The sequence below is a fragment of the Ambystoma mexicanum genome, chromosome 9, assembly GCF_040938575.1.
Source record: "Ambystoma mexicanum isolate Mex_15411 chromosome 9, UKY_AmexF1_1, whole genome shotgun sequence".
Classification (NCBI taxonomy): Eukaryota; Metazoa; Chordata; class Amphibia; order Caudata; family Ambystomatidae; genus Ambystoma; species Ambystoma mexicanum.
In genome coordinates, this window is record NC_090931.1 from 1,276,477,964 (window position 1) to 1,276,502,333 (window position 24,370).

A 24,370-nucleotide genomic window follows, 5' to 3' on the forward strand; every position below is an offset into this window, starting at 1 on the left:
CTAGTAATTCAAATGTGTATTCCTTACGAGCATGCAATACCTATTGGTATGGTGCTCATTTTCGCTGTCAAATTAGTCACCCTGACAGTAAAATGTGTGCAAAGCATGCAACATAAATACCGCTTTGGACTATTTCATTGTTGAAGTATGGGCTGTTGAGGAAGGGATGACTTTCAGATGCAGTCTGTGAAGAGCGCATTGAGACACTTACGGTCAGAGTCAGGATGGCATCTTGTATGCAAGGGAGCATCTGCTGATTGGAGAGTTTGGTCAAAGAATCTATCGAATGTACAGGCAGCAGAGATTCCTCAAGAGAAATGGTAAGGGGTACAGTCCCATCTCTGCCTTTGAAGTCAGGGTGATGCCGAACCACCACTGCAAAAACGAGCTTTTTACAGTTTTAGTATAGCAGAGGTGAGAAGTGCAAAAGTACCCCAGAACTCAACAGCGTCCAGTCAAGTGTGGGACTTGTAGTACAAAAACAGGCAGAGCAGGAAGCCAATCAGCACACACATTGACAGGCAACATGTCTTGCAAACTGGTACAGTGCACCGGTTCCCTTATTCGGGGTCACAGGAGTTTACAGTGAAAGATCTTTCTCCTGTTGTGGCTGGAGGATAATTTCAAAGGTGTGAAATCCCTCCCAGATGCAGCTGATGGAAGTTCCCAGATCAGTCCTCATTAATGTAGTGACTCAGGAATTCTGTAACTCTGTGCATGTCACAACCACACTTGATTCTAAAGGGCTTTCGCAATCTTGCTGGGGGATTTTCAACATATGTTCAATGCAGGCAAATGCCGCGATCTCTCCTGAATAAAACAGAACAGAAATGATAACCACCACTTCAGGTCCACTGCAGAGATTTCACAAAAGCGCCATTTATACTCAAGGAAAGAGATATTCATACATTACGGAAACTGCAGTGATATCAGTGCAGAGGCAGTCGGTGCGGAGTTGAATCAGAAAAATAATGCGGGTACAGAATTTTGTCAAAAATTACTGCAAAAACTGAATGTACAGGGGAAAACAGCTAAGCTCCATCAGGCCTCAAAATGATGCTTTGCTATCAAGGAATTTCCCTTTTTTAATCACAAAATAAAGCTATCAACTGTGGGTGCGCCCTTTAGATTCCTACAGTTAAAGTAGGGGAGCACATTGAGGTCCACCAAGCATGTTCTTGATGCATGATTAGCCAACATCTCCTGCTCATGAGTAAGGCCCGATAATAGGTTGCATATACAATGCATTGCAAGACATAAGGAAATAAAAGGAAGGTGAAATCAAATCATTCCTTCACTGCATCACTTTGAATAACTGAATTGGAGCATTTTTTTTTTATTTAAATAAAAATCTGAAGACAACCAAGAGAATCAGTGCGACACCTTGCTGCAGGTATTCTTCAGCCCCGATCACCAAGCCGAAACAGGATTTGCTTTGTATGTTTTGTAATCCTCCTTACAGAAAAATGCCAGCTCAGTCTCATTGGCTGAAATAAAGAGAGAAAAAAACAAGTTCACTAACATGCCAGTGAGATGGTAGCAAATGAGTAATTCTGACATTTACAATAGACTCAAAATCCCTAATACATTTTTTAATGACACTTTTAGGCTGAAATCATTTACTTAGTGATAAAATACTTCTGAAAAGAGCCGCTGGCTATGATAACTTAGCACTTAGATCATCAGTGGAATATTTAACAAATCACTTTACATTCTCCCTGAAAAGCCTACTGCAATACGTGTCTGATGAAGTTGATTTTTTTGCCCTCCTCATGATTAATTTATGAGTTTCCAGAATATGCAAAGTGAAAGACACAAATTGGCTTCAACAGCAATACCTTCAAAAGCTTCTAATTATCCACCAGGGAGATGGCACAGCTAAAGGACCAGCATAGGTTCAGAGCAATCGCATTTTTTTCAAACTGCCCGGTCAAGGCCTACCATATCCAAGACAATAAGTCACCAACATAATTAATTCAGAGCCCAGACAAGTCAGGTGGAGTTGCTCCACATGTATTAAACATGGCCTTCTTTAAAATACCCATCCAAATAAATTCCTCACTTTTTTGATAAGAAATATGACTCACGCAGTGGGGCTGTCTAGCGAAGAAAAAGATGTCCAGAAATAACAATACGGATGTTAATTGCGATGGATGCGGAACACTTGATTAATATGCATGAGCCTCTAAAAACAAATATGGACCACAATACCATTATGAACACATAGCAGAACCTTTTAATATTTGCAGCCATTATAACATAGTATAACAAGCACTGACAAAGCCAATAGGTTGGACCGGTCTCTTTTCTATAGTGAAAAGCTTCTTCTGGTTACAACGAGTCCAAGGAGAAGGGGTGCAGGCAGAAAGGACCCAGAGAAAAATGTCAGAAAAAAGGTGCAGAAATAGGATGGGCATGGAGTACGGTGGAAGTAACACAGGAAGGGGAGCCCAAGGAAGGAGCACAGAAGAAAGAACAAAAGTGATGGGGAACAGAAGGGGGAGCACAAATTGGGAACAGTGGGGGAAGCAGAAACAAAGTAGTGGTACAAGAGTGGAGGAGCACAGGAGATGAAGAGCGGGGAAGCAGCACAAGAGGTGAGCACAAGATAAGGGTGCAGCAGAAGGAGGATGTGGAAATGGCACAGGACACATTGATGGTTACACCTCATATGGCAATATGCCAAACCCACGGCCCCCAAAACAAACAAAAAGCCAACTCACCATATAGCCACAAACACCTCAAAAACCTCTACAGAGCCTAGCAACCTATCAGTTAAGAATGCATCCACAAAGGACACCAAACCTCCCGTGAGCCTCAAAAATGCACTCATCAACGCCCGCTCCTTAGGAGCCCAAGCCATTGAAATACATGATCTTATCAGACATATTAGTAATTACAGAAACCTGGTTACACCAAGCGTCTGGCCCTCTGTTAGCACTAGCTGTCCCACCAGACTACTCAATTCTCAGAGCTGACAGAACCACCTCCCCAGGTGGCGGTGTTGCTATCATAACTAAAAACACTCTCAAAATAAGATCTAGCTCTATTGAATTAATTGCAGGATATGAACTACTGCTCGCTAAACTAGCCATGAATGAAAACACCACAATCAACATTGTGGTTATATACAGAACGCCTAGCACCAATAGCCACCCAGAAACAGACATCCCACTAATACTGGCACCCATCCTTAAACCCAAAACTAAATGCATCATCATTGGTGACCTGAATCTTGGCTTCAATGATGACCAAGACACCAAAGCCACCTCCTTTCTCCTGGCACTTAATGACTTGAACTTCTGCCAACACATAAATGTCCTCACCCACAACAAGGGTAGAACTCTGGATTGGATCCTCGCCCTAAACACCAAAATCAGTATAGGCCCAATCACCCCTCTCAGCTGGACAGACCACTTTTGCATAGAATTCACTATCACTAGTGACGATCCTTGCCCACATAAAGACAGAATTATGGACACCACTGAAAGCAGAAATCCCAAAAAACTCACAGTAGAGAACCTTGACCTCGCTCTGAAAACAATTCTAGAAGCTCACTCAGTCATTAGCAATGATCCTACCACCCTTGCGGAGCATTACCACAAATGCCTCTCCACAGCCATTGATACAATAGCGCCAGTTACCACCAAACTAAGACGTGTTAATAAAAAATGTAACTTCTGGTTCAATGAAGAACTAGTCACCCTAAGAAGGAAAAAACGCTCTCTAGAACACGCCCATAACAAACACCCCTCCCCTGACTCGGCCAAAGCCTTCAAAGATGCTAACACTATCTACAAAACAACCATCATTTCCCACAAAGCCAACGCCTACAATGCTTGCATCAGTAATGCAGCATCAGATTCCAAAGAGCTTTTCTCTATACTCAGAGAACTTGAAAACCCCCTAACTACTGATACACCCACTAATGCGAGCAAGGAATGGTGCACTACCATAAGACGCACTGGCCTCCAAAATTGCTATGTTGCAGAATAAAATCACATCCAAAAGACTACTCCTAGCTGAAAAAACTCCCCCACCCCTAACCCCGTTGCCTCCTCTAGTGACAACAACAATCCTTCCTTCCAATTCACACCCGTCACCCAAGACCTTGTATTCGACACCATATCCAAACTTAAAACGTCCAATTGCAAAGAGGACTCTGTCCCAGCCAAACTAGTCAAACCCTGTGCCTCCACCCTGACACCCACCATCACCAAATTTGTCAACGCCTCCTTCAACTCCAACATAGTACCTACCTGCATCAAAGAAGCCTGGGTTACCCCGCTTCTAAAAAAAACCAAACCTAGACCCCACCATTCCGACTAACTATCGCCCCATAACCACTGTGCCGTTTTTACTTAAAATCATTGACAAATTAGCCTACAACCAAATCCAAACCCATCTGCAATCTAATCAGCTTCTCGGCACCAGACAATCAGGCTTTAGGCCTAACCACAGTACGGAAACAGCCCTTCTGGACCTCAAAATCCAAATGGTTGCTATCAGAGATTCTGGTAAACTCTGCATCCTCTTGCTGTTGGACCTTTCTGCAGCATTCTACCTGGTGGACCATGATAAACTCTGCACCTCACTCGCCAGAGAGTTTAAAGGGATAGTCCAGTAAAAAAATGTATTTAAAAAATATATAGGCAACATTAAAAAGAAAATACTAGCACTTTTAAAAACTTTCTATGTACAATTTTGAGCTATTCAAGCTCAAAATTCGCAAAAGCAAGCACATGGGCGCATCCATTTTGTGAAATGGATGTCCGCCTGTGCTGGCTTTTGTTTTTGCGGCACTAATGAAGGAAAAGCCAGCCAGCGGTAGTAAACAAAAGCTACCACTGGGTGGCTTTTCCTTCATTGGTGCTGTACGCGGAGGACGGGGACCGGAGACCAGAGCAGGAAAGCTGCAGCTGAATCTCGGTAAGTGCTATTTATTTGTTAAAAAAAATAAGCACTAGCTGCGTTTTTTTTCTACGTTTTCCGGGCTGGAGGAGCCCAGAAAACTTAGAAATAAAACCGCAGTTTTAAAAACGTTGTATTTATGTTTGCGGTCGCTTTTGAAGCGACCGCAAACATAAATACAACGTTGTGTTTGAAAATGCTGCGGTTTTTCTTTCCAAGTTTCTCAGGCTCCTCTGGCTCGAAGGAGCCTGAGAAACTCGGAAAGAAAAACCGCAGCGTTTTCAAACACAACCGCATTGTGTTTCTGCCTGCTGTGGCTATCACTTTGGGTCTTTGTTGCCCCGCCAGGGGAGCACCGGAGACCCAAAGTGAAAGCCAAGGCACGCAGAAACACAACACGGTTGTGTTTCTGCCTAAATCTGCTTTCCCATTTGGGGCTCTCGGGCTCCCCATGGGGGGCCCGACAGCCCCAAATGGGAAAGCAGATTTAGGCAGAAACACTGCAGCATTTAGCATTTCCCATTTGGGGCTCTCAGGCCCCCCGTGGGGAGCCTGAGAGCCCCAAATGGGAAATCAGCTGTAGGCAGAAACACCGCGGCATGTAACCTTTGCTTTCACTTTGGGTCTCCGGTGCTCCCCTGTGGGAGCCCCGGAGACCCAAAGTGATAGCCACAGCAGGCAGAAACAAAGCGGTTGTGTTTGAAAACGCTGTGGTTTTTCTTTCCGAGTTTCTCAGGCTCCTCCGAGCCATAGGAGCCTGAGAAACTTGGAAAGAAAAACCGCAGCATTTTCAAACACAACGTTGTATTTATGTTTGCGGTCGCTTCAAAAGCGACCGCAAATATAAATACGTTTTTAAAGCTGCGGTTTTATTTCTAAGTTTTCTGGGCTCCTCCAGCCCGGAAAACTTAGAAAAAAAAATGCAGCTAGTGCTTATTTTAAAAAAAAAATAAATAGCACTTACCGAGATTCAGCTGCAGCTTTCCTGCTCTGGTCTCCGGTCCCCTTCCTCCGCGTACAGCACCAATGAAGGAAAAGCCACCCAGTGGTAGCTTTTGTTTACTACCGCTGGCTGGCTTTTCCTTCATTAGTGCCGCAAAAGCAAAAGCCAGCATAGGCGGGCATACATTTCACAAAATGGATGCGCCCATGTACTTGCTTTTGCGAATTTTGAGCTTGAATAGCTCAAAATTTTACATAGGAAGTTTAAAAAAAAAAAAAGTGCTAGTATTTTTTTTTTAATGTTGCCTATCTATTTTTTCAATAACATTTTTTACTGGACTATCCCTTTAACTTCTCCAGGGAAGCCACTGCATGGGTGAAATCCTTCCTAACTGACCGTACCTCCAGAGTATTCATAGGGAAAGAAGCGGCCAACCCCATCCCAGTCCCCATAGGAGTGCCCCAAAGCTCCTGTCTCTCCCCTACACTATGCAACGCGTATACCAAACTCCTGTTCTCAGCTCCAGACGACATGGGTGTCATATACACAAACTTTGCGGACGACACCCAGATCCTCATACCCCTTACAGGCAACTACGACCAGGACACTGTAACTATCAATAAAATATACGTCATCATAAAAAACTGGATGGCTTTAAACAGCCTTTGTCTCAACGATGAGAAGACAGAAGTCCTCATTGTAGGATCATCAGCCAAAATAGCAACCCTCCACCCTGACTATTCCTCCATCAGCATCGATGGTACCGCCATTCCCGTACTGAAGCAAGTTAAAACATTGGGAGTGTACATTGATGCCAACCTTGCCATGACTAAACAGATTAATGCGCTCGCTTCCTCCACGGCTTACACCTCCAAACTCATTGCTCTCAGCCGAATTCCTGACCCCAGGTAATTGCCTCACCCTAGCAAGAGCCCTGGTTCTTTCGAAATTGGGTCATTGCAACGTTCTATTACTAGGCACATCGAATGCCAACCTAGCTAAAATGCAACCACTGCAAAACAAAGTCCTAAGAGCAGCTTTAGGTATAAAAAAAAAATCAGACCATATTTCCAAGACCAGAAAGGACGCTCATTGGCTCCCTAGCAAAGCTAGAATCATCTTTATAACATTATGTATCACACATAAATGCCTGACCAGAAAAGGACCCATCTATCTCAACAACACTCTTCACCCAAAAGATGAGAGGCGATCATTAAGATCTAACGACAAACTCCTCCTGGCTCTTCCCCCTCTTCAAATCCATGAGAGCCGGGGGTAGCAGCTTCACCACTCTAGCCCCCAAAAATTGGAACACCCTACCTATTACTATCAAAAAAAGAATCCTCTTTCACGGTCTACAAGAAATTGCTAAAAACCTGGTTATTCAACCAATAGTAGAACCTATGGACAAGTATCTGCAATATAATATTTTGTTAGTTAATATTTGTAAACTGTATATCCTAAAATGTAATGTAACCAATGTAACAATGTCTTACTAATATCTAAGCTGACACCCGAGGGTCTGGGCGTGTAACTAATAAAAAAAATTTTTTAAAAAAAGGCTACTCACAAGAAAAGGGGGCTAAACTCGGGCAAACTGTGTTTGGATCTCCACAGCCACTTATTGTGCACATTTCCAATAAAATAATATCCAATCTATCACTTTGCAGAGACCTGAAAATCTGTAATGACTTCTTAACTGCTATAACTCATTTGATCGACATTATAAGATGGGGCCACTGGAGGCAGTATAGTCCTTTACGGTTAAAGTACTATCTGGTGAAGACATTAGTAAACCCACCTCAATATATGATAAGTGGGGATTTCCAACCTCAAATTGGCAAAGGGCCTTCCTGAAGACCAACTTGAACTCGAGGAAAATAGCCTATGGAGCAGTCCCCTTCCTAAAACGAGGGTTGACAGAGAATGCTTAAGAAAAAATCTTCAGCTGCAGTGGGTCTTAAGCTCAAAATATACCATTAACTATTTTGTTAAGCTAGCTGGGCAATGGGCCCTGTAAGATATGATTGTAGTAGACCACATAGAATCTGATAATCCCCTGTTAGTCCTATTGATCCCCATAACAGATTAACCAATGAAAACGCCTTGGACTCCGTAACCGAAATGATGCCAGCAATGTGAAAAACCTAGATCAAACAACGCTGACTGAAACAAAAAGCAATGAATGCTAGACAAGAATTGGATGCCAATCTATAAGAGAAGTTACCCCCACAAGGTGTCACAAATTAATTTATTGTTCTGTGACAATAGTAGGGCCAGACCAAACCAAAATCATGGTTAGACCTATGCAATCATCCAAAAAGGGACTCCTTAGAAGCACCCAAGCTAAAACCAGCATACAGCCAACACAGAGGTTATTGGTAATGGAAAAAGGAAAGCGATGCGAGGTCACTGCCTCCAAACATGGGATGCACTGGGAGAGGTGGCCATTCTGAAAAAAGTCTAGGAAATACTGGCAAATTGCTGCACAGGGACAAATGTATCAATTCTTTATCAAGGAGTCAACACAGAGACCCGTTAGTGTTGACAAGAGCCAATTACACCACAGAAGAAGACCAGAAGCCTCATACACATCAACAGGTGATTTTCAACATAATGATATTGAAAACCTTCTAAAATCTCAATCATCGCGTAAATGTCCAGGGCCTAATGGAAACCCGCTAGATTTTTGCAAAACAAACAGTGACTTCCATGCGGCAGTTCCTTTAAAAATGTAAATGCAATACCATTGACTGGCCATTTTCCCCAGGCTTTGTAGAAAGCTGCGATAGTACCAATATACAAATAAACCTGTCTTCAACAGAGCGACCTCATTGCTGGACAGTCCTTCAAAAATGGAAACATAATTTACAGATTGACGTACAGGGGACTACAATGTTCACTTTGGGGAGGCCGCTGGAAATGTCGAACAAACACAACCTTTACCTTCCATCTAGTAGAGAACGGCAACCCAATATACATCTCATTCATGTGTATATCAATGGCGTTTCCACGTCTGCGAATAATAAATGGCTTGCATGAGGCAATCACTGCTGCGTTTAAATGAGGTTCAAACAATGAGTGTGCTGACCTTTTACTTGTCAAGTATGGCCAGGGGTGCATATTGATTGGCATCAATCGAACCTGTATACCAACGCCTACGCAGGCAACCAAAATACGGTCACATTCGAGCCCTTTCCTAAGCAGGACACACTCTACTCACCAGAAAGACCAGAAAGACCCCTAGAACCTGTCAGCAATGGATTGAAACGTGCACTATTCATTGCTCAAAGAGACTGAACATGGAATGTTACTAGGTCCTAAGAATTAGCAGCTATGAAGGGGAGAACCTGAGGGCCTTAATGATAGGCCCCCGGCAAGGGTCTTACTGCTATCAGTACCCGTGTTTTCAATCTGGAAACCCGGGGTGCTGACAGCAATGTAGATCTGTGAATGAACGGGACGCACTCCGGCGTCTCTTTTATTCATACAAAATACTTACTATAGATGGCCACCATGGAAATGGAAGGCAAGGCTCTGCCGGTGGGGACGCGGAGCAGTGGCACCCTGTTGCCACCATGCAATCAGGTAAATGGGATACCGGGTGGGAAGGGAACGGAGGGGCGGGTGGAGGCAAGATCGCTGGGCAGATGGACAGCCTTCTGGTTGCTCAGAACACGGGCTTGGATCGTGGGATTCAGCCCACGATCTGAGCAACCGGATTGGCTGGCTCCACCGGGTTGCATCAATCTAAGCAAGCCCTACTACTGAAAACATCGATTGAAGCCTTTTGAGGTGTGCCTAGAGAGCTTTAGCGCTCAGCCAGAGCTCTTGAAGATACATATTAGATATGGCCCAAGGTGCCAGTCAGCTGCTCTGTGATGCATATCAAGCACATCCTGGTGAAAGAATTGCTACTGCAGGCTCTTTTTGTAGTAGCAAATGGTGCTAGCAATGTTGGGGAGGAATTTGTGGATGCTGCTTTTTAAAAGCATGTCTTGCTTCTGTGCGACTTGGTAAAAGGATATCTTTAACACTCATACATCGAGCTTACTTTTTTTGTTTTCATTACTGTCTACGCATGCCACTATTCATGTGATTGCATGGCTGTTGTCTGTTGTGCGAGCTACGGTTTGCAAAGACACGTCACTGGGTAAGATTCACGATAGACAGCCAAAGTGCAAACACTGTGATGCAATAGCAGTGGTCTTCAAACATGTTCATAGCAAGCCCCCCTAGAGTAAATATATTGTTTCTGGGTCCGCCCCCCTAACGTTTCCCCCACTATAAGGACCACATGATGCTTATTCTACTGCTTATATTTTCAATTAAATAGTCAATCTAAACCTTTTTTTTATAATAAAAACACCGTAATCGTAATCCCTTTCTAGACATCCTTCAGGCGCCCTCAGTTTGAATAACAGTGTGCTATAGTGACCTGTCATATAGGGCATCCTAACGCCAAACACTCCTGCAAGGCACAGACATGAAGTGAGTCTTTGCCCCACCCCCAAAATATTTATCTCCACCATTCCGCACTGAACGACAGCATGAAGGGATTCGGGGATTTGTAGAGGTGTAAGGGAAAGAGTCATTTGGAGTTGGGCGACGCTGTGGCTCCGGCAAGGGGACTGCTGGATGCAAGGCCGTGTACACTTTACTACCAGCTGAGCTGCCCGCCCGCCAGTCCCCACTTGCCTACATGGGGAACATGAACAGTAAATTGGCCACATAAGATTCCACGTTTACGAATGCACAGGAAGCATAGGTGCACATATGTTATCCAGGACATAACCGTGATATTTGCAAAGGTATATTTCCATGATTGTTGGGTGGGGGAAGCAGTCAGAGTTTTAAACCGAGCAATGTACTATTATGCGAGAAGGCCGTACAGTGAATCTGTGCAACCGTCTTTCTCTGCATGTGTTATTAGGTCTGGTTAGAGGGAACTTTGTTTCACGCATCCAATAGTACCCATTCATCCAATGCCACCAAGCCACACAATCAAACACAAAAACCACACATTCATAACCATGCATCCATCCACCTAGTCACACCGATTCTATCACACTCATCTATCCAATACCAGCCTATACAGAGCTTCCCTCTTACCTGAATTTTCACTCACTCCTTCCTTTTCTCCAACCAAGCTTTCATCCTTCCCACTCTACCGAGACTGCTCTTCTCCATGTTGCTAATCCTTTGTGCTCGCCATGCCAAGCAATTATCCATACTTATTCTCCTTGACCTTTCCGCTGCCTCAGATACTGATAATCATTCTCTCCTCCCATCTTCCCTCTCCCCTCTTAGTTTTTGTGGTTCAGTTCTCAAGTAGTTGAAATCCTACTTGTCAGACCGCACCTACTCTGTCTATTTTGGCATCTCTTGTCTCTGTTCTTTACCTTACAGAGTTCCCCAGCACTCTGTTCTTGGCCCACCACTGTACTTTCTCTACACTATCGCCCTTTCTGAACTAATTTCTTGTTTCAGTCTCATGTCATTTCTATGTAGAGAATACTCGCATCTTTTTCTCATTCTCTTCCTTCACTGATATTCTCCACACAACTGTTTCAAACTTTCTTTCTGCCATCTACACTTGGATGGCCACTCACTTTCTGGATCTTAATCCTGCTAAAACGGAGTTACTCTTCTCTCCTGCTAACACTCTACCTTTCCCTCTGTCATGTCCCCCTTCCCTCCCTTTCTCCTACCCGGCAAGGCATGTTGAAATTATCTTTGATTCCTTTTTATCTTTCTCTTCACATTTGTCTTGCCTGCCCTGTCCTGTCTTTACAGGCCACCAAATGTATTATATCTCGCGTCTTCTTTCAGGATTTGGGGTAGAAGGATAGCTCAGAGCAATACAATGCAGAGCAATGTAGGTTTGAATCCCAGTTCTTCGCATAGAGATTGGCCTCTGGCATCAATCGCCTAATAAAAGATGAATTCTCTCGTATTGACTATTTCTCTGTTCCTTTGGGAGGCCTCTCTGTTTCTTAACTAACCCCACTTTGCTCGGTTCGAAATTCAGCTATTTTTCTCTGTCACCACATACCTATCTGTCCCCGACACTCTATAATATATTCACAAAGCCCCTCTTTGATATCCTTGACTATCTGGGTGTCACGTATACCAATTACGCGGACGACACCCAGATACTATTTCCTATCTCGGGGAACTATGAAACAGACAGCAAAACCCTTAATGAAATCTAATCAGTAATTCAAGCATGGATGGCACATCATGGACTCTGTCTCAATGACGAAAAAACCGAGTTGATCATCCTTGGCACTCACGCCAAACTCAAAAATCTCAACCCCGCATTTAAATCCTTCACCATAGATGGCAATCTCATTCCCGTGTCAAATAACACTAAAACCCTTGGGGTTTACATCGATGCCACCTTATCCTTCTCCAAACAAACTAATGCAGTAGCATCATCAGCCGCTTACACCTGCAAGCTGATCACTGCATGTAAGCCGTTCATCTCCTCACCCAATTGCATTACTCTTGCTAGAGCATTAGTCCTATCCAAGATAGACTCTTGTAATGCCCTTTACTTAGGCACTAGCTACAAAAATATCAACAAACTGCAAGTAATTCAAAATAATGCCATCAGAGCTGCTCTCAACATTCCCAAAAAGATGCACATCTCGGAGACCAGACGCAAACTACGTTGGCTTCCAGTCAAGCACAGAATATCCCTTAAAACTCTGGCCCTTACACATAAAGCCAGGGCCAACCTTGCACCAGCCTACCTCACCAACAAACTTGCACCTCACACTTCTTCAAGACCACTTAGAGCAGCACAAGCTAACACTATGTCCATACCAAGATTTAAACTTCATAACTCGGGTGGTGCTATCTTCCCTGTACAAGCCTCTAAATTATGGAACACAATACCTGCGCTTTTGCGAGCAGAACCTTCATTTAACCTATTTAAACATAACACGAAGTGTTGGCTTCACAACATGGACTCTATGACACCCTAACCGCCTGATCCCAGCATGATCGACTGTCACACTCTTGTAACTAATGTACTTATACTAGACTATGTATATATGCATTTGCATGACTAAGTTTGTACCCACCTGTAACTGCAATGTAACGTAACCCTTATTGACTGCTTTCTATTGCAACTGTAACCAGATCTAACTTATGCGCCCGTATGCCCCTGGGCCTGGCTGCGCTTTATAAATAAAATAAATACAAATACCTCTATTACCTCTTCCTTGCAGTCCATCACTCGTCTTCCCTTTCACTTTCTCACTATTGTTTTCAAATCTTGCTCCTCCTAATCTCTCCTCTTCTTCTCGCTCCCTATGTTCACAAACTAAATTCCTGCTCACTCCTCCTCCTTTTGCGCTGTGTCATTTCCATTCTTTCTCACATCCAGATCCTAAGGGGAGGAAGGATAGCTCAGGGGCAACACGTTTGTCTTGGAAGCAAGACAATGCAAGGCAACACAGGTTCGAATCCCACGCTTAGAAATCACTTGCTGGTATTAAGCGAGTTATAAATATAAAATAAATAAAGCATTGGAACTCCCTCCTACTTTCTATCCGCGCATCAGCCCCTCTGCATTCATTCTATATTCATCCTGAATCTCACCTTCTTTCGAACTGATCCTTTCAGATTCACTGTTTTATTTATTATTGCTTGATATTGTAAAACCTTCTCATAAGTACTGTGCTTTGTCAAAGTCCTTTTATCAATCTAAATAAAGATACAAATCACTCAACTGTACATATGCACAATTTTACCCATCGAAGACAATCATACACCCCCACCTGCTTCTGGCTGGCACTGGCCCACACACACACACCTATCGCATCTATTCACAAAATGACATCAAGATAAACAATCACGCTCATTCAAACATTTATCCATCCTCCATCCACACAATCAAACGTATCCATCAGTCCTCTCCTTCTCCCTCTGTCCCTTCTCTCTCTGCTACCTGTGGCACCACTGCCGCCGCCTCTCCTCCCTCCTTCCCATCTTTTCCTCCTTTATCCCCTGAAAAGATTTCCAGTCCGATCTATGAAAGTCTCATCAAAACAGGTTCTTCCCTGTTCGTCCAAAACCATCAAAGACCACATTGACACACTTGCTCTGACTCTGGCCGAATTCTGTAACCATTCCTTCGCATCTGGAGTCTTCCACTCCCTTCTGAAGCACTCTCTTGTGCACCCCCTTCTCAAAAAATCAACAGCCGACCCCTCTTGCCCGGCTAACTATCGCCCGATCTCTCATCACTCCTTTCGTGGGCAAACTCTCGAAAAAGCTGGGCATGCAGCGTGAATCAGAGGTAGAGAGGAAATGTTGGGGTTGCAGAGTGAGCTGGATCAGCACTCTGGAACCAATGTGCAGGTTGCGGTTCGCAAAGGTTTAGTGGCATGGTGCGCATAGCAGGCGGTGCGGGTGGCTAGGCAAAGGGGTTACGGCAGGGGGACAAGACTGTTGGACCGGTGGTTCCTAGGGGGGGCAGTTTGAGTGCCTGAGTAGGGGAACTCTGGGAGGGTGCCAGAAGCGGCAGGAAGGAAAAAGCTAGGTGGGATGTCGCAGCACAGTGGTAGAGCAGTAGGCACAGAGATGTTGCGGTAGATAGCTGCAGAACATTGCACAAACTGTATAATGAGATCTCTGACGGGGCCAACCAGGAGCGGGACAGGGCCAGACAGGAAGGATCCTTGGCCTTATGTGTAGGCCTTCGGTGGTGGCCGGCTGTCCAGATGTTGGGCAAGAAAAGGTCCGACTGGCCTATCAGAGCATCGCATAGGTAGGCATTCTGTGAGTCCTGCAGCTCCCACAAAGAATGAGGATGCAGCGGCTGCCAACTGTGGCTGTTGTAGCTTCTGGAATCCTGGAAGCCCAACAGGGCTGTTGGTCTGCCTGTATTCCTCCTCAGCAGGGGAGAGGAGGGCTGAAGTGCACTCCGGTGCACACCAGGGATAACAGGACCAGACAAGAAGCATCCTTTGCCTTAGGTGTAGGCCTTCGGTGGTGGCCGGCATAGCCTTCCGTCTGTCCGGATGTTGGGAAAGAAAAGGCCTGACTGGCCTATCAGAGCATCACGGAGGAGGGCATTGTGTGGGTCCTACAGCTCCCACGAAGAGTGAGGATGTAGCGCTGACCATCTTTGGCTGTTGTAGCTTCTGGAATCCTGGAAGCCCAACAGGGCTGTTGGTCTGCCTGCGTTCCTCCTCAGGAGGCAGACCAGCTTGGACCGTGACCGTGACTACCAAGGAGCCGTGGCAGTTCACCGTAATGATTTGTGATTCTTGGGATCCAGAATCTGGAGACCTTGGGTATTCAGTTCGTGTGACAAATCTGTGGGTGTCATACCTGTTTCACTAGTGGGAGTTCCTTTTCATGAGAACTCCCTCTTTGTTAAAAGTACTGGGATGAAGAGGAATATGACTTACCCAAGTAAAGATCACTTTCCCAGTACTGTGACGCAGAGGAATCCCAATGACTCACAAGGGAGGCCCAAGATCAGTACTGTCTAGCGTCTTCCGAAATCCTATTGGCCAAAGCCAGTATAAAAGGGAAGTCAGACTCAGGAAGTATGAGAGAAGCCCTCCCTGGAGGAGCAAGGAGCAGGGAGGCTGTGCTGAAGCAGAACCAGCTGTGGACCAGAGGCTCTGTTAGAAGGAGGGGGGATCATTTGCCTGCAGGCATGGTGCTGAGGACTGTGGGGAGCCGAGGAGAATCCCTTTTCAAAGGACCGGACACAGACCCTAACCCTCCCTGGGTGGAACTAGAGGAACCACATGCTGCAGAGCTCCTGCAGCACACCGAAGGGGTGGGAGGGGAGACCACAGAAGCCCAAAACTGAAGCAGAAAGGCCCCAAGACCGACCAAAGATTACCGGAAGAGGCCTCAAAGGTACAGGGGTAGCTGGGACAGTTGGCAGGGGAAGAAGGGGATTTTGGGGAAGCAATGTAACCTTCCTGAGCCCCCAAGAGACAAACCAAGGAAGACGGATTAGCAAACCGCCTCCAATGAAGATTACCATCATCAGTCAACTTCATAGTTGCAGTACTTGGCAGGCTAGTGAACCAGGTCTGCCACACAATAACCAAATAACTTTACGGGTTTGAGACCCAAATCCCAGAGATTAGAAAGCAAGGTGAAACAAGGTTGGAGAAGAAAAAAAACTGCGGAAGGGAAGCATCCTCCCATATGTTTTGATGAAGATGCCAGGGGAAGGGAAGCATCCTCCTTGGTGTTGTGAGAACTGCATCGAAGAAAGCCAGGGAAAAGGAGACATTTCCCCTGGTGTTTCTAACTACTGTGAGAAGCTTGAGTCAGACCAAGAGAAGGGAGTCATTCTCTTGGTGTCAACATTTTGAGATAGAAATGTGCTTTTCTTTTGTACAAAAGAACTTTACTATTGTGGAACTTCCTTTGTTTTGCACCGGTTGGAACTTTGTTTCGGTACATGTTGGAACTTTCCCCCCCACCCCCGATGTTGGAACTTGATTCACAATTCGGATCAAGAAGACCCTCCTCCTTTCTAGATTAGTTGATAAGGTAAGGGGCGGAAATAAAGACGGTGGGCTATATAATTTTTTCAGACATCCTCACAGGGTGCTTAGTATTTGATTTGAGGCAGGGAAACCCCTCTTAGTAATAGGGCTAGGTAAGTTTTTCCCTCATTTCCTTTTGAATAAACACTTATGCCAACAAACGTACCACCCCTGTGTCTGTCCCCTACCATGACATATGGTATCAGAAGTGTGATGCCGTGCAGTTGACACAAACTGGGGAGCCCACATGAACAACAAGCTAGATAAACTAATCTATAGCCCCACGATTGCGCCCCCAGGAAAAGAGTTGACCAATGTTGTCTTTTACACCAGTATGTCACCTGTCCTAAAAAGCAAAGTCGATCACCCTCCATGATTGGTTTAAGATTGCAAGGTCAGGGTCAGCTTAGAAGCCATGCATCCCAAAACCATCTAAACCCTTGGTTGGGGAGTTACTTTCCATCTATTAACCTCCCAGTCCATTCTTACGGTAAGGAAAACTGTAGAGGGGAACAGATATGTTTCTGTCCTTGAGAGTATCTGATTCCTGCCGGAGACAAGGTTATCATCTCTTTGGACGTGCAGGTTAACCTCCCTACTAATTTGGTCATCTATATTATGCCTCTTGGGGGAACTAGTGGATCGGGAGGTTGCATATCACTAACCCCCCTGTCCTGCAGAGAGGAAATTATGATTGCCCTCTTGAACATCTCATCAAGCCCAGTTAGAATGCAAGGGGCGAATTGATGGGGCACTTGACATATGAAAACCTATGAGAGGTTTTGTCTAGTCCAACCCACGGGGGGGAAGAAACCCTTGTTTTGTTCCTCATGTGATACAATATATCTATTGGAGACAGAGTGAGGCCGAGAAAGGGGATTGACAGGGGGATTTTGAGCTAGAGAAACAGGACCTGTTCGCAACTGGCCACGCGTAAGAGTGCAGGGTTGCAGGTTGTTTCGCCTTCTGAGGCATACGCCCTTTACTTTAATAAATGTATAATGCACAGTCCATGGACCCGGAGGCTTAAGGGTGCAGACAAGACACAACAAAATACTGAACACAGAAACTCTGCAGAAAAGCACAGAGACAGGAGGAGCAGGAGCCAACAAAAAGGTACCCTAGGCAAACAAAGGTTTTCAATTTCCTTTTGAAAACATCTGTTGACGCAATGCCTCTTAACTCCAGCGGTAAGTCATTCGAGGCTCTAGGGGCAGTTGCATAAAAGGCTCCCTTTGAGGCCTTCTTGGTCCTACACCTGGGGATCCACAAATGATCCTGGTTGGTGGACCTTAACGTTCTTCCAAAAATGTTATTTGAAAGAAGAGCTTGGAGATAAGCAGGCATCTTTCCCTGTCTACACTTCTGCGTGATGACCAATAGTCGAATGAGAATTCTCGACTCAACCGGTAGCCAGTGAATAGCCAGTCTTGCGGCCAAGACGTGGTCTCTATGAGAAAGACCCACAACGACCCTCACAGCACCATTCTGGAAGACCTGCAGACTATTGCAAATTGATTTATTAATGCCCACTAGGAGGATGGAACAGTAATCGGTCTTAGCTCCCACAAAAGCTCTCGCTATTGTCTCAGCATTAGCTTGAGAGATGAGGGGTCTAAAGTGGGCCAGTAACTTAATGTAATATGCACAGGATGATACTAAACATCCTACATGAGACTTCATGCAGAGATGTTGGTCAGAAAATTACCCCCAGCGATTTAACTTTCTTTAGAGGGGTCATTTTAGCAGCTCCAATATGAAAGCGGTCATATGCAAAACCCAGTTTCTGAGTCATCTAGGGCTAGTCATCCACCAACAACTCTGTTTTTTCTTTATTCAATGCCAATTTACTAGGTAACATCCAGGTCTCAATCAGGCTATACGTTTTGTTAATCAGCGCTTCATCCAAAACACTATTACGAGAGAGGGGGATAATACACTGCGTATCATCGGCGTAGTTTGTAAAAATCACCCCCTCGTGGGCTAGTATGGCAAAAAAAAGGGACTGTAAATAGGTTTCACGGGCACGGCGAGGTGCACGAGCCCTGCGGAACCCCGAAATTGATTAAATGGAAATCACGTCCGCTTCTTCATAGAAAACTCTGCTTTCTCAATTACTGAGAGAGGAAGGAGATCCATTGGACTGCTATGGGAGAAAGGTTTGCGACCTCCTTCAACCTGGTGACCAAGATGTGATGGTTCACCAGGTCAAAGGCTGCCGATAGATTCAATAACATCAACAGGGAGGCTTCATTTTTGTCCATTTGATTCAGTAGCTTGGATTTTAGTTCTAACAGAGCCGTCTCTGTTCCAAATCCGGGCCAGAACCCCGATTTATAGTCATTCAAAATAGGATATTTATTCAGAATCTGAGCTATCCCCCAACTGACCTACTCATCGGCAAGATCTCCTAGAACCCAACACTACACACACACAAACCTTCCCACAGACAGCCGCCTCAAGCCTAGTCATTAGGACATCAACACTATCTGAACCACATTAGCCCTATAACACTCAACCACATTGGCAGCTAACCAGACCCAAAGATCTGTACTTCCATCACATCTTAGGTTTTTCCCTATTGATAACATACTCCCAAGTTTCTCTGCCAAACCCACAGAAAGCATATTGGCACACAGGAACTGGGTATGTCCAATCAGCATCCATCAACACCACAGATTGTTCATCTGCCTCTCCCACTAGTTCCATCTCAACCCTCTTTTTCTTACAGAGCCAGCCACAGCGAGGCCATCAATAATAGAGGAAGGATGCTATACAAGACCACTTACATTACATTGTTCCAACAAGCTTCAACAAAATGGTCAAATGTCTAGCGTTTTAGAGATGGCTGTGAAGATCGATGTTCTTAGGAGTTCTCTGATAAAGAGTGAATGCGCGCCAAGTTACAACTGCATGGAAACCCTGTGTGGAGGGTGAACCATTGTAAATGTATGCATATCATATTGCTGCCAGAAGATAACTCACAAAATAAAGAGAGAAACAATTGAAAGAATGGGGAGAAGTAATGGAAATAACTAGAAAGGAGGAAAAGCAGAACACGTTGAGAATTCAACAGAAGGCAAATAAAAGCATTTATGGAAAGGAGAGGGAGCTATAGAAGTGATGAAAGAGTGTACACCCAGCTCCCCAATATTGTTCCAAGTGTGCAGCTTATCAACATTAGCGCCTCGATTTTAGCACCTAAGATCCTTGTTTTGTTCTCCCCTGCTGCCCTCCCTTGCCTTGTCGCGCTCTGAAACACTTGTGCATGAGCGCGATAGAAATAAAATATCAATTCAAAAGTGCTTCACAAAAAATACCCAAAATCTGCCGGATAGAATTTAAACTCTAAAAATGAATAATGAAAAAGTTGAAAGATTGCCCAAATCTAACTGGATTGATATATTATATGGAACCAGAGTTATTCTACTCTGTCTGTGGGCTTAGTCATTCTGCTATGACAGAGACAATTTTCAGTGCTCAGAATGTAATGTCCTTTTTCAAGGCTTTTTGTTGACTTTAAAAAATTGTCTAGGGTCCTTGTTCAGAAAATCTGGTCAATTTAGGAAAGAACACAATGTGGAATGAGTCTTGCAGGAGTATGGATGGTCTAGTTGTTATGTTTATGTAATTAACCTGATAAACGAATCTGGAACCAAAGCGAAGAATGAAACTTACGCAGGAGCGTATGTTAGGGTCGGGGAGGCGGTTGAGGTATTTGCCCATTTGTCAGACTTGGAGAATCCAGTCTGGTCTGAAGGGCCTGACCCATCATTAATGGGCTTCCAGTCTATCAAGTAGTTTAATTCCTGGGAGCAGTGATGTACAGCTCTATTGTCAGAAGGGCTGCTCAGCTGATACCAACTAATGGTAAATGGGTCATGGGCGAAAGATCATCTTCGATCACCCTTTAAAATGCAAAATACAATTCTTCAGTAGAAGTGCCAATGTTGTTTTCCCTAAGAGTGATGGAGTATTCATGCATTTAACGCCATGTTCCCACTGCTTTTCACAGTACTTGATTGGTTAATGTGTGAAAGAAAGGGCCAATTGAATACGGTCAGGAATCCTGTGGAGTCCTCACTGATCCCCAGACTAAGATCTCCTCCAGTGTGGCCTGGGGAGGCAACCGCTACCTGATCCTGGGGGTGGTATTATGAGGATCACATGTAAGGAGATGGCTGTCAGAGAGATGTGGTGTCTCCATCGGGAGCAATGCTGTATTCTTCCTTTATAATTGAGGAACACCCTAGAATTCATAAATTCCTGATGGCCTGTTGTCACTATACAAATCTCTCCAATTACAAAACTCTAAAGACCTTTCCCAATAAACCTTCTAGGTTGAATACCATCCACCCTTAATAGGTACATAATACAACCATAACATCTCCTATATCGGATGGTTTTGTACTAGGTAAAAAGTCAAAACATAATAACATTGGAAGTCCTATTAATCCTATGGACTCTTATTCCCATAACACCTCAAGTACAGGGAAGAGGAAGCAGGAGTTAGTATGGATTGAAGCAAACCCTAAGCTGAACACGCAGACTAGTTGTTGCAATTTAGATCAGCTGTGCGGGACATTTAAAGATGGTTCTCACTTGCAATCAAGAGACAGAGAAGAGAAGCAGCTTGGGCGAAGCGGGGAGCAGGACTGCAGGTCAGGGCAGATGTGCAGGTGCAGACCGTGCTGAAGTAGGCAGGTGCTTTCAAGCTGCCCCTTGTCAGCATTTCTTACCGGATTGGCTAGAGACCCAGAGGAGCATGGCAGACTGCAGGGAAGAGCCGCGAAGGATCTGGCAGCAGAAGAGAGGCTGTCAAGGGTGCAAACAGAGCAGCAGGGACTTTACCGGCGAGTGAAAGTGAGGCCGGCGCAATGGCTGAAAAAAGGGTCTGCCATGCGGACGATGCAATTCCCGAATTGAGACTTTGCCACAGCAACGGGTTATCGGTCGGAAACGCTATGAGATGCCGGTGAGTTGTTGGCCCAGTGATGGTAGTTACCGCGGGGCGTACCGACAGGCACATGAACAGTTAAAAGTGCATTCTGAATATCGAATAAGTAAATTAAAGAGACAGAATGTGCACAATTCCTCCTGCTTGAAATGTCATTATGGGGAAAGCTGGAGCAAATGTCATCATAAGCAGATGAATGTTAATGAAGAAGCTGAAAGACATAATTTGCACAAGTCTCCATACATCAGAAATTCATAGGGGGAAAGTTGGGGCACGCATTGCCATAAATAGATGATGATAAAAGACAAAACTTTAAACAAATCTTCATATGCGAGATGTCCATATGGGGAATCATGGGATAAGTGATATCTAAAGTCAAGGAAGTATAGAAAGTGCAACTGTGCTATACTGGGAAATAAAGAGAACATTGAAAGAAGACCTGATAAATGGGATATATCAGGCAGTGAGTGTTTTGGGGAAAAGATACCTAGCAGGAGGGTATACCAGGGAATCCACAAAGTGTATAAAAGAAAAAGGACATTGTGAAAAGATACCTGGCAGAAGAGTATACCAGGGGATCTAGAGAAACTACTGAAGAATTCCTGGCGGGGGGAGTATACCAGGAAGTCATCCTTGATAAGTTGTGTGAAAGTGACACTTTTGTCATTTTTGAAACAGTTGCGTAAAAGAGACACTTGTTTCTTCCTTGAAGCTGTTTATATATATATATATATATATATATATATATATATATATAAGAGACACTCTTTGCAATCCTTAAAACAGTTGTATAAAGGAGACACTTGCCATCCTTGAGAAATTTGTGGGAAGAGATGCTCTTGCCCTGCTTAAGGAAACATTGTTTGGGAAAAGACACTTTCACCATCCTTCCTGAAATAATCCAGGGGAAGGGAATTACCCTCTGGATACAAGGAAATTTCTTTGGAAGAAACCAGGTTTTTTGGATTTCTCCATATGTTTTACATATGAATACTTAGATACATTTGTCCTTCTACTTCTTAGTTGTTTATTTCTAGTGTGAGGGTCAGATATGTTTTGGACACAAGGACAGTTTACATAATTTTGACGAAAAGACACAGACTGATCTTTAGATTTAGTTTCATAGGCAAAGAAACTCTTTAGGATAGAGACAGTGTGTGACAGAGGTAGTGGCCTTTATCCACCCCTTTTCTTTTAATAAAGATGTCTGATGTTGAAAACACTACCACTCTGTGTCCGCCTCTCATATCTGGCCCATCACAATAACTTTTAAATATCAATGACTGCTTGTTTGACAAGAAAAAAAAGTTTAGAAGCAACACTTTATCTGCATAATGGAAGACGTTGCCTGCCTATTCTGAATAACAAAGCATACAAACTTAGTTGCTAACATAGCCATCCCACATCAGATTAAACTGTCCTCTAAAGTTGCACTAATGTCACATGTGAATAGTACATCAAGGCCTTCCTCCTTGTCTTGCATTCTGTCACTGACAGCTCTTCATTTATGATTGAAAAGCAAAACGAAGTGTAGAAGAATGTAGAAAACACACAGCAGAGGATGCACCGCTCACACCCGTCATTAGGGCTAGTTCAATATCTGCATTGGATCTCTTGGTACTCCAGAACGAGCGTTGCTTATAGCACCTTACAAACAGGATCACTCCCATTTCTCTGCTGCGGACATTTCATCACGGTTTACTGCAGAATTCCAATGGGGGGCAGCACCTCATATCCAAGGAAGTGGTTTTGTCTAAGGGGCTATACACTTGAGTGGTTTCTTCCTCCAGGAGTTACTTCAATAGAATTTATTTTCATTTGAAGCAGTGTAGCAGAAAAGGAGTTGTAATGGATCTTAGGGGTAGGCCACAAATACTTTTTGAAAATAATAATATTTCATTAGAGTGATGAGTATAACATTTTGTAAAGTTGTTTGAATTAACGTTTTGTGTGTGTGTTAGTTGGAGTCGGAGATGGTTCAACTATGGAGGTTCTGGGGGGTGTCTACCTATACCGTGCTTACCTGGTGAAACGTAACCTGGAAACTAAGCTAAGAAGTAAATCTATGCGTGTATGAGTACCACTGAGCAATCATAGTACATTTATTTATTACGTACAAATCAATAAATGCTGGCCACAGAGTCGAATTAATGAAAACCGTTCAAACCTGCTTTGCGTTCACACACTGACAAGTTTAACAGATAAAACAGGACATCGCCAACTTGGACTTCTTTACATAGCAGTTTCTTATGTTGCATCATCTCTTGTACAAAACCGATGCCAGTAACTACACCTACGCAAACAATTAATTCCAACTAAAGAGGAACATGCATGATGCACTAGAGTTAGCTTTGCCGTAAAGTCCCACCATAATAGATCAATCAAAATCTCCCATGAAAGAATTTCAGCGGGTTTGCCCTGTATAGATATCTACAATAAAATAGGCCTGGTATTTATTTCCTGTACAGCATAGCTTGTGTTCCTATCCAGCGCTGCTTTCAACAACAACGGTTCTCTTAAATAAGAATAAAAAAAGACGATCTACAATTTGCAAGCACTTGGGACTCCACTCTCCCAGCCGCAAGTTTCTGAGCCATCTGAGGTGACAGCAATTGTTGCTTTCTCATATGGTCAAGCCGCTGGGATTTTCTGAAAACTCAACTCCCAAATAAATTAATTGTCTGACTCTCTCCAATTTAACATAATTCTCATGAAAATAACATGTGTGACAAATCCTTCAATCTAGTCCCTTCTCCGTAGGAGGGACCCTTCCATGGGGCCAGGGTGGTGCGGCCACAGTGCAATATTAACCCTGGGGGTGGTGCATCAACAGTTTATGGGGAGGGAAAACCCTTATGGGACGAGGGGAAACATTCTGGGTAGAATGCAGTATACCTCTACCCCTTCACAACCTCCCTCATCCTCTAAATCTATACCGGATCCCCTACACTTCCATGTACCTGTGTAAGGTAGACACTTCCACCTTCTTAACAAGTACTGAGACGAGGAGTAGGGACTTCCCAT

The 24,370-nt window shown here is 44.2% G+C and overlaps 1 protein-coding gene across 1 annotated transcript in view; it reads right to left on the reverse strand.

Moving 5' to 3' along the window:
- Positions 1-859: 859 nt before the first annotated feature.
- The window catches only part of C9H2orf76 (chromosome 9 C2orf76 homolog), a 273,996-nt gene continuing 250,485 nt past the window's right edge, over positions 860-24,370 (reverse strand). The window contains exon 6 of the mRNA XM_069616607.1: positions 860-1,487. Coding sequence (XP_069472708.1) covers positions 1,411-1,487 — 77 coding nt within the window. The 3' untranslated portion in view covers positions 860-1,410. The remainder of the gene's footprint in view (positions 1,488-24,370) is intronic.